The sequence below is a fragment of the Typha latifolia genome, chromosome 15 (genome assembly GCF_019914945.1).
Source record: "Typha latifolia isolate L0001 chromosome 15, TyphaL0001v2, whole genome shotgun sequence".
Classification (NCBI taxonomy): Eukaryota; Viridiplantae; Streptophyta; class Magnoliopsida; order Poales; family Typhaceae; genus Typha; species Typha latifolia.
This window is the reverse complement of record NC_133100.1, coordinates 2,681,353-2,692,984: the sequence shown is the minus strand read 5'-3', so window position 1 is coordinate 2,692,984 and position 11,632 is coordinate 2,681,353. Positions and strand designations below refer to the sequence as shown.

Sequence of the window (11,632 nt, the reverse complement as noted above, 5' to 3'; positions counted from 1 at the left end):
GGCTTCCATCAGTGGGAAATAAAGCAAATCTTATGTAATTAAACCCCTGTGTAGTAATTTAAAAATAAGATACGTTTGAGAAAAAAGAAGAATTTTGTTTAATTCTGAACTGCATTATTCTGATAATGGACTAATTAGTAGCTCAAGAAAAGAGATTCAATGAGGTCCTAAAGGTTACAGATTCTATTATCATCTATAGAATTTAAAAAAAAAAATCAGAATTTACATTCAGATTAACTAACTTAAAGAGTAACAGATATTTATCCTGTTGAATAAATAAACCAAGAAATGAATAAAAATCACATACAGATAAAATCAGTAATCCTAATAAAGAGATAATAAAAGAATACAGGTCAATAATGCTCCATGCAACATAGATCCCCTTAATAACAAAATCAAAATGAATCGCAATACTTATGACAATCACACTAAACTGAGTTGGGATTTGAAAAGAAAAAAATAAATCCTACTCATCCTTGCATATTGAAGATGACGGAAGAGAACCGTCCGGCATGCTAATAGAGCCGGCAATTCTCTAATAACAATAGATAAATGTCCACTGCAGACAAATTCAATCAGCCCACAGAGACTAACTCAGCTGCAGTGATGAAGCTCATTTTTTGGTGCTTGCAGTCTGTTTGCCTGCAGGTACTAACCTTGGCAATGTCAACAGTGTGTTCACTCGGGAGACGCCCTCAAGAGCAGACCACTCTTCTTCTACAACAGTGATGCTTGCATCTTTTGATCGTTGACGCGACTGAGACCTAGACAGCTGCCTCCTTGGAGCTTGCTTAACATCAGGAGGACTGATTTCAGGGCTGCATGGGAAGGTGGCAGGCCAGTCTACGGTAGTTGGGCCAGATGGATTGCTATTATCTGCTTCACTAGCATCCAATGATCCATCAATGTTGTTCTTCTTCAAATTGGAGGTATCGTCTGCATCTGGTTTGAGGAAGAGACACACTACAGCACAGTCATCGATTTTGGAGGTTGGATATTTGATCCTCCAGGCCCGAACTGCTGAGTCAATAAGGGTACGAGCTGCCATGGACCGAGTAGGGACTGCGGCAACAATGTCAACTACTTCTTTGTTGGACAAGACATCCCACACCTGTGAGAATCAGGCAGTGGAGGACAAAGTTATGTTGCATATTAAAATCTTAAATGGCAACAAAGATTACCAATTTTTCAAGTAGAGACAGATTTCTTTGGCATGACAAGAAGAAATTAATTATGCTAGTGTAGGAGATACAAATGGATGCCAGTACTAAATAAGATTCTGCAGCTCACCCCATCAGTTGCCAGAACAATGAACTCATCCCTCTCAGTGATGCGTCTGTAGGAGATGTCAGGCACAGAAATAAGACCAAAATCCTTGAGACAAAAATCTCCAAAAGCTCTTGCCATTGCCAAGCCTGGGGAGTCATTATTTGGAAGCCACATGCGAGCCACCTCTGGCTCATCCTGAAGAGCAAAAACTCTGCCCTTACATCGCTTGATTCTTTCTAATTCCACTGTTAAAAGAAACACATTTTCTCAGACTGAACTCTGCCAAAATGACTTTAATTCAATAACATAAAAATGATGATGCAAGCATTGAATATCCTTACATAACAGTAAATAAAACTAGCAGTAAGTGGTGAACTAGCTTTTCTTTCTCCAATTATCAGCATGCAATAAATTAAGAGAAAAAAGCAGTTCAGGTACAACAGCAGCAACTGCAACGAGAAGAAGCTACTAATCAGAAATTTCCAACTAGGAAATGGTTTTGAGTAAGTTCATTAACAGCATGAAAGCTGCCCACAGTTCTTTCCTACCAAGGAAACATAGAATTTAAAGCAAATACAGGAAAAGGTGAGCAATGCAGTTCGCTAGAATATGACATAAATAACAGCACAGGCAGCTGCCCAAATGGTCATTTTACGACAAAATTTGGTATGTTATTTTATAAATTTTAGAAAAACCAAAAACCAGTTGAAATTTGGTTTGTGATATCCAGGTGAAAATCAATGATTTGGACTGTGAAATTAAAAGATGTAAAAGAGATAAGGGTTAAAATAATAAGTCACCCGAAATGGTGACCCATAACTTGTTTCTATATTTACACCAGCAATCTATATGTTTACAATGAAAGCAAGAATAACAAATCAAGACAGTTATTCTTTGTTCTTAGGCAACATATGTTATGTATATCATGCACTGAATATAAAACTTCAACTCATCCTTCAAACACCGTTTAGCCCCATTTTTATAACACGGTTTGAAGTTTCTGTTTTGGTTAGTTTTGGTTTCAATCCCTAGAAAAAAATGAATATTTTAGACTGAAATAGAATGGTTTTAGCTTACTGTGGTTCAAAATAAATGTCAAAAGTAGAAATTTTGATAGTTTCGTCCTTAGCCAATGAGTTTTTGGCTTTAGTTTTCATCAAGTTTCAGCAATTATTGTTCCATATTGGGTGAAATTTCAAGCCATAGTTTAACCTATTCTTGTACAATGGAGGGTCACACACTCTTATCTTTTATCTATCTAAATATTTGGAGTAGTAGTGTTGAACATATGATATATATTATTAATCCGTTATCTAATAGCTTAAGTTTTTGGATCAAATAATTATGCAACATGCATGTAGTGTCTCTTTAAACTGCCATGACATCTGAAAAATTATTCTACCTTAGATAGGACAGACGACCATATTTTATTTTACACAATAAAATATGAGTTTTATTGTGTAAAACCTCTTTCATCTGCCAAAACCAGTCGAGTATAAACAAGTAAAAGAGCCAAACGGTCTGATGACACAGGAGTAAAGATTTTAGAATATGAACAATTAGATACGAGATTGATCTCAAGAACTAAAATTATTTTAATTCATAATTGAGTTTGAAATTTTGAGGTATTTCAAAGCTACTAGCATTTAGCAAATATTCGTTGGAAAATTGCATATTTCAAAACACTGAATATTCACAATATTTCATAATACTTTCCACCAACAGTTAAATCATCAAAATGAATTTTACTGAGTTAAGAATGAGGCCAATCACAAGGCGAAAAGGACTAGTGGCACTTTGGATGAGAGAGAAATTATTAGATGCACAACAAGAATGAGAAAAATACCAATTTGTGCATCAGTTGAGTTAATCTGAAGAGTAATACAATATCAATTGCAATACTCGATCTAGATTCAAAATCATCAATAAGAGGTTAAATTACTCAAGGAATAACTATATCAAGCACACAAACCATAACAATTGAGCCAAGCCTTCATGTGGCAACATAGAGAATCAGATAAATTATTGTCTTGACACTCTAATCTCTTGTAATTTAGACAACGCATAAACACAAAAGTTCTCACCCAACTTAATGCAACAAAAATCTGACACATGGAATTATAGAACTCAAAGTTAGGGTAGCTCCCAGTGAAATAGAGAAATAAAGTGAACCAAAGCTGGAGCAAGCGAAGATGAGCTCAGCAAGGGTTGACAACACAACAGTGCTAATATGCAGAATTTGAGCATTAAGCTGGCCTCAGCAAGGGTTGAAATAAGAAAAAATCAGAGCTGGAGCTTGCGTACAGCTTGACTAAGTAGGGCTCATACTCAGGTTGGCAATAATATCAAACCTGAGAAGCAAGTAATAAGAAAGGTATACCTTAAGAAGATAATTTAAGATACAAGACTAATGGACAAAACTAACAAAAATGGGGAAGATGAGAGAAAATATTGAAGATAGATTTGACTAACAAAAATGGGGAAGATGAGAGTAAAAATTTAAGATAGATTTGACGAGCTTGGATCATTTACTAGAATGATAAACTCAAACAAAGTTACAAAAGAGCCAAGTGAGAGCATCTCATGAGTCATGAGACAATGAGATTACTTGACACCCATGAAGCAAGTCAAGGACAAGGAACAAAGGACCTATTTGAAACCTATAAGGGCACCCAATCATTTGATATGGGACAAAGGACCTATTTGGAACCTATTTTGTCAAAAACTATCTACTATACGATACATCAAACTAAGGAAAATAAGGTCAATTTGATTCTTCTTATTCATTATTCTAACTATCAAAACCAAACATCTTATGCTAATCCAACATAATTATTACATCATATCCTTCATTTTAACCAAACACCATAACGAAGAATAGGAGCAACATCCTTTATCTATAAGTTCCTATCCTATCTTTGTTTTATAACCAAACACCATAAAGAAGATTAGGATAGCAACATCCTTTATCCATAAGTTCCCTATCTTTGTTTTTTCTTATCCCACAACTAAACGGACGAGTAAATTTAAGTTACATTACTTAGAAAAAGTGAAATGACTTACCAATGATACATAGAGACGTATCACCACCACTTGCACAATTCCAATGTAATTTTTATGATTCTGGACTATGACATGCCAAAACATGTTACATTTAGTCAATACGATAAATTGTGGAAAGGAAGTAATGTCTCAATATATATTCGACCCATATATGTCTGCACCTTAGCTCATACTGTGTAGTCATCACAAGTCTATATTGGTATAGGAGCACAAACTTTGGCAGCATCCTAAATTAGGATGAACCCTCCTAAATGCTCCATGAATTGCATAAAGCATCTAAACCATGATAGTTAAAATAAAAAGATAGATTACACCATATAACATTATGAGGGCACCTATCGAGGTACTTCCCAAATGATTTGTTTCAATGTGGAACTTTATTCATGTAAACCAATAAATCAGATTTTTGTTAATATAAGTTACAAAGAAGAGTAAGACATTTGTCATTTTCCATATTTTTATACTTAAAAGGAGTAAAGCATTCGCCAGATCAGATCACTAAAGGCCACAGATACATGTGGTTGAAGACTGTAGATCTAATGCATTTAAATTGGGTGTAGGTTTGGGGGCGCATGATTAGAAGGTTTTGGAAATGGTTGGATGGCCTTTGGAATGTCTAGGTAAAGGAAAAAAAGAGACACTGATAAGATGACATCTTGGTTGGTTCAGGATGGGCTGTCAAAAAAACCCATAGTTAAGCTCTAAATGAGCCAAGTTAAGCTGAATTTTTAAGCTCATGGGTTTGGCTCAAGCTCTAAATGAGCCAAGTTAAGCTGAATGTATTATCGAGCTAAGCCGAGCTAGAGCTAGCTCGCTTGAGCTCAACTCGATTAGGCTCGATACTGTAGCAAATATATATATATATATAATATCAAATGCTCTATCTCTCTCAATTTTATTTCGTAACCATAGAAGACCGCATCCTCAACAGAGTCAGAGCATCTTCTCCTCTTCCTTCACGAGAGCCACTCCCATCCTCACCAAGCGTTGTCTCCTCTCACCCTCCATGCTTGAGACTGGATCGGTACCGGGCCAATTAGGCTTGATATTGTAGCAAATATATATATAATCTCTCTCTCTCTCTCAATTCTTATTTTGAAACCATAGAAAATCACATCCTCCTCGGAGTCGCTCTCGTCCTTATTGAGCGTCTTCTCCTCTTCCCTCACCAGAGCCACTCTTGTCCTCACCAAGCGTTATCTCCCCTCTCCCTCCATGCCTAAGCCTGAAGCAGTACTGGGACTAGGGTTAGGGTTTCGACAAGAGGCCTTTGCAAGGCTGCAGCGAAAGCAGGCGAGTGTGACCGGTGTGGTCGAGGATAGAGACTCCTTGGCTTCTGGCGGTGTTGATGTTAGTGGTGTGAGAGCTCTGCTCTAGCCGATGTGAGAGACCTACGAAGACTGCTTTACTTGAACTCTCAGCCGATCTGCCCTCTAGCAAGCTCTCCCCACCACTGGCCAAGGCTTCTATTGACGAGGCCGAAATAAAGACAGTGACGACATCGAGGCCCTCGCCCTCCTCCACCGCCTCATCAATGCCCAACCCCCAAATCTTCCCATCGAGCTAGAGATGAGCCGAGTCGAGCTCAAGTTTTTCAGCTTGAATCGAGCTCGAGCTCGAGCTTGAGCCAAGCTAAGCTTTTCCACCTCTCAAGCCGAGTTGAGCTAAACCCAACTCCCTCAAGCACGACTTATTTACACCTTGTGGGTTCAGGGAAATAGGGGGATCGAGAATGAGGAGCATCTTGGACTCACTTTATGTTGCCTAGACTTATTTTAAGGGAAATGTCTTCAGATAAATTATAGGAATGCAAAATAAATCCTTGTTCATTGGTTCAAGCTTTGGACTGCACTCTTCATCCCTAATTAGAAAGGAACTGCATCTTGGAGTTGGTTTATTCATAGATTGAAGTTTCAACTGATGTCGATCCATGTCAGAACAAATATGTGTGGGAATCAACCTTATCAGGCCAAAATGGGCCGAAACTTAATAATTAAATGAGTTCGATCCAACTCAGATTTGAAATTTATATAATATTTTTTCCCTTTTCTCCCTCATGCTCTTAATTTTCTATCCTTCGGTTTCTTTCTCTCCCAATGCATCTCCTTTCTCCCGATCCGACAACGGCAAGCAACGGTAAGTGATGGCAAGTAATAATTCTGCAATGAGATCAACCTCTGGTAAGTAGTTCTTTGGCAAGGTGAGGAGCTCTCTCTCTCTCTCTCCTTCCTTGATTAGGGGTTTTTTCCATCTCTCCCTCTTTCCTCCCTTCCTCTCCTTTATATTCCCCCACTCCTCACTGCTGCAGCAACTCTCTCTAATTATTTTTAGTATTCTTCATACAATTTGTAACAATTTTAGAATTTTATGTAATTAAAAAAATATTCTAATACTAAATGGTCAATAAGGCATATATACATCATTTTCTTCGGTCAATCCAGATCCTAATGCTCGAGATCTTGATATCAACTACTGACATGACCAAACTTTTCTATGAAGCACGAATACTTTGTTTTCTCCTCCGTATCGGTATCCAATATGTATCGGCTTCTCATATGGCACCGATACGGCCTGATATGTGTCGGGTACGACTGAAGGATATTCAAATTAAAAAAAATTAATGTTAATTTTTTAATACGGCTCGAATACAGTGAAATACAGCTCTAATACGGCAAGATATGGCTCTAATACAGTGACATACGGCTCTGATACGATGAGATACAGCTCCAATATGGCTTCAATACGGCGGGATACAGCTCGAATACATTTCTTGATCATTTTTCTTTCTATACTAAAAAGATGATATAAAACATATACTTTATATGTATATGCAATTATCTAATCTTTTATAATACTTTAACGCTTTGTTTATTTGATAAATAATTAAATATATAACTTCAAAGTCATTTAAAGATACAAATTAATTACAGATTAATAGTTAAATTAGGTTTCAATATTTTACTAATATTTTGAGTTTCATATCAATTTCTCTTAGAATATTATTCTAAAGTTCTAGGCATGTAGATACTAAGTCTGTAACTTTCTTTTCTTTTATCTTATCATTTTTGGAATAATTATTTTTTACCATATGTTATCTTTGGATTGACAACAAATTAAAAATATATTATTTATTTATTTATTAGCGCATCTATACCATATCCGTATTCTACTTTTAAGAACTTATCATTCTCATTCATATCTTCATATCCCTGTATCCCATATCCATATCCATATCCGTGCTTCATAGATCCTTCTTCATGCCTTAATAAGTAAACATCACAATCACCATTACATCCATCACTCATGTATCCAGGAAGTATAATAGATGTGTGGAAGCCTTTAACTTTTAGAAAAGTTTCAAAGCCTTAAAATTTTTGACAGTCATGTCTAATGAAACTTTAGTTTACTTCAAACATTCTCAACTTCATCTAGTTTAATGAGATAGGCCAAGCAACTAATGAATGTTACATTTTTTAAAGAAACACTAAAAAGGACGTCAGCCAGTCAAACTTTAAAAAGCATATTGATATAGCAAAACAAAAGGATTCGTTAGAAATTAGAATTGCTCTCAAGATTCCTGATCATTAATATCCTCAAATTATAAGAAACTCAAGTACCCTTCAAGAATATTTACAATCCATGAAGAAATGAAAGAACATGTCCTTAGAAGCTCATCTTCTATCAAGAGTTTTGCAATATAATCAAAAATTTGTAGGCCAGCCTTTATAACTACCTTGATATATGACCAGATAACAGGATTAATATAGAAGAAAAAAAAAGTTTTCTCTAACCAACATAATAGATCCAAATAGCAAAGCCACATAAATAGTAACATTGAATTGATGAACAATAAACATCACCAAAAGTAGCTAGTGTTGGATTCACTAGATGAGCAGAAAATGGGAAAACAGTAACCAAAAAACTTACTTGGAAGATTTGGTTTAAGGTCCACCGTCAACTGATCTGCAACAAAGTAACCACATTCATTTCTGGTTCCCAGTACAGCTCTGGAGTCGCCCACATTCCCAATTACAAGATATTGACCCTAAAGAGGCATAATCATGTTTAAGTCAGGAAACATATATAAATTGCTTACTGTATCATTCCTGAAATGTCCATATGAATTAGCCTTCGCAATCATATGATAAACTATAAGAAAGTAATTGACTACATTTGTACCTGCTTGACCAGGGTAACCGCTGTGGTCCCACTGCAAAAGCAATCAATTCTTTGATGTAGTCTTAATTCTTTATCCATAACTTTGAAAGCCTTCAAGAATGACTCTTTCAGTGTCTTGAAGATCTCTGGAATTTTCTCTGTCTCTTCAGATTCAATGGAAACACTGGGCTCCTCATCCAAAAAAGAAGTTACTTCTGACATGCTACCTGAGTAGCTCATGTTGTTCTCTCTACAATCATCACTTCGTATGTTGTCACGCAGTTTTAGAGGAAGAGTATCTCTTACTTTCCTTGCAACCATATGGCCATATGGTCCATGACCATCAAAAACCCCACAAAAGACTGTATCTGTTCTTGAATTAAAGTTCTGTAAAATGAACATGAAAAGTTAGAGAATCAGAATTCTTCATAAGTACTTGCTTAAAAGTTGTATTAAGTCAAAAAGAGTGGTAAGAAATTTGACATGGTCATTTTCATTCAATCAACAGCATGAAGTGCTGTAAGATAAAGGAAAAACCGTCCATTCCGAAATCAGACAAGACTATGGGGAAAGGGGTCAAAGAAGAATATGTTTACGTGCAAAGATGGCAAGCTCACTCCATCAGAACAGATTCACAGAAGAAGTTCTGTCTATATAAACATGCCTCTAGAAAGAAGAAATCTGGGTTGCAAAGTTGGTAGATCTAGAATATATCCCCAGACAGCAGCCTAACATGATTGAAGACTGGATCACTATTCATTAGACAAAGGCAGATTGAGAGTAATGTTCTGATCAAAAGGAAATTGACAAGATCTTCTGCTATATAAGTAAACAAAATCACAAATAAACATAAAAAACAATATGTGAAACCCAATAATCTACTTCCACACAAAGCACAAAAGACTATCTGTTCTTGAACTAGAGTTCTGCAAAATGAATATGAAAAGTTAGAGAATCAGACCTTGTACTTACTTAAAATTTAATAAAGTAAAAAGAGAATGATGAGAAAATTGGCGACTGTCATTTTCATTCGCATCAACAGCATGAGTGTTTTAACAGAGGAAAAATCATCCACTCCAAAATAAGACAAGGCTATGGAGGACAACTGGGAAAAGCTATGGGGAACAACTAGACAAGGCTATGGGGGAAGGGTTCAGAAAAGAATATGTTCAAGTGAAAATATGGCACCTTACTCCATTACAACATAATTATAAAAGAATTTGTCCATATAAACATGCTTCTATAAAGGAAAAAAAAAAAGTGCTGCAAAGTTGGTAGATCTGGAATAGTCATCCCCAACCAGCAGCCTAACCTGACTGAAGACTGGATCACTATTCACTAGACAAAGGCAGGTCGAGAGCAACTTTCTGATGAGAAGGAAATCGAGAATATCACATTAAAATAAAACTCACGATATATGGAACACAATAAAACTATTTCCACACAAAGCACAAACGGAAGCATAAGAAAAATAAAAGAAAAGCATCAAGTAATGAAGAATGAGAGAGGGTGATATCCACCATTTCTCAGAAAGAAAAAACGGAAGAAAAGAAAAGGTGGAAGAAGATTTTAAGAGGTATCTTCTTAATAATAATCTCCATTTTATCTGAGAACTAAATGCACATCTATGAATCTCTTTTTGATGAACAAAAGAAAAGTCACAAAACAAAAGGTAGAACCTGAACAAATCTGTGACATACCAATGTTAGAAAACAGAGAAAAGAAAAAAAAAAAAGAAACAAATAAATAAATATATTTAATCATAATTGAGCCACTGTCTACTTTTCACCCAAAACATCCTTCTGCTCCAAGAACATCCCAAATTATCCCAAAAGACATTAACCAAAAGATGAAATAGGTTGCCATTCATCAGATATCATCAAGTCTCTTAAAAATACCATCTTTCAATCCTCCCTACCAGATGCAAAATCTCAACGTTACAATGAACAAACAATAGAAAGAAGAATGTCTTTAAAACCAAACCTCCCAAACAAGCATTGCATCTTGATTTGTTCCCTTCTTCCCCTGCTGCGTAAACATCGAGGCCACGCTGCTCGCGCCATTGGCCGCCATCCTCCCGGGGATCTCAAGCAACTCTTCCTCCGAACTCCGCAACCCCGACCTCCTCCTCCCCTTCTTCCGGTGCCGTCTCCCGGCATCCGACGACGGCGAAGCCGGCCCAGACCAAGACGAGTCGCTCCTCCCGTCCGAAGCCGACGACGACAAACAGGACCCCATCCTCAGGGCCCTGATGATCTCAATGATGCACTCCAGAGCAGCCGAGCAGCCGAACCCACCGCTTCCTCTTGACGTCTCCGTTGATCTCCTCACAATTCCACACAAAATGCAATCTTGATCCAATGAACCGAAAAAAGATCCCAGCTTCTTACTGCCACAAAGATGCTTGATGGATATAACCCAATCCCCCCTCTCTTCTCTCAAATTTATGTCCACAAAAAGCTACAAATCTCGGGAAAAAGATGAGCCCACAGACAAATTAAATAATCACAAATATCTCAACCTCTCGCGTGCAACCAATGAAGCCTTTAGAACAAATCCGACACAAAAGAGTCCGCAAACATATTTATAATAACCTTTAGAAGAACTCGGAAGGAAAGCAAAGAGAGAATAAAAGGATGGATTGGAAGAGAAAGGTAGAGAATCTTAGATGGAAGATTGGAAGCAATGAAAGGAAGGAACTGGGAGAAAAGGGAACAAAAAAGGAAGATTTGGGTTCGTTTAATCGAGTCCTTCGGCGCTACTTGGACGGATCGCTAACGAGATTCCATTCCTCTCTTCTCGCTTTCTTCTGCTTCCAATTCCGTGGCGCCCTTTCCCTCCTCCCGTTTCTCTCGCTTCTTACTATTTCCACATTTTTCCTTTTCCACGCATTTGGCATCAAGAAAAGAAGAAAATTTCCTCCTGGACCCAATGTCGCCCGTTTAATTTGTCTATGTTCCCACATATTTTATTTGATGGGTATTTTTGCATGTCACCACCTATGTTTTACTCTTATTGCAAAACTTTTGACGTATTTGCAGATCACCACCATACATTTTCAATTATATTTGCAAAACACTAGTTTTTCTAAGAAGAATGTTTTGGGGATCAAATATATTTTGGGGATCAAATAACTTTGATC

The 11,632-nt window shown here is 36.9% G+C and overlaps 1 protein-coding gene across 1 annotated transcript; it reads right to left on the bottom strand.

Annotated features, from left to right (window-relative positions):
- Positions 1-304: 304 nt before the first annotated feature.
- LOC140802058 (probable protein phosphatase 2C 33) lies at positions 305-11,430 on the bottom strand. The gene is made up of 5 exons (XM_073157470.1): positions 10,474-11,430; positions 8,512-8,877; positions 8,260-8,377; positions 1,291-1,514; positions 305-1,111 (listed from the first exon to the last, which is right to left on the bottom strand). The coding sequence occupies exons 1-5, from the start codon at positions 10,726-10,728 to the stop codon at positions 614-616; spliced, it is 1,461 nt and encodes a 486-aa protein (XP_073013571.1). The 5' UTR covers positions 10,729-11,430; the 3' UTR covers positions 305-613.
- Between the last annotated feature and the right edge of the window lie 202 nt (positions 11,431-11,632).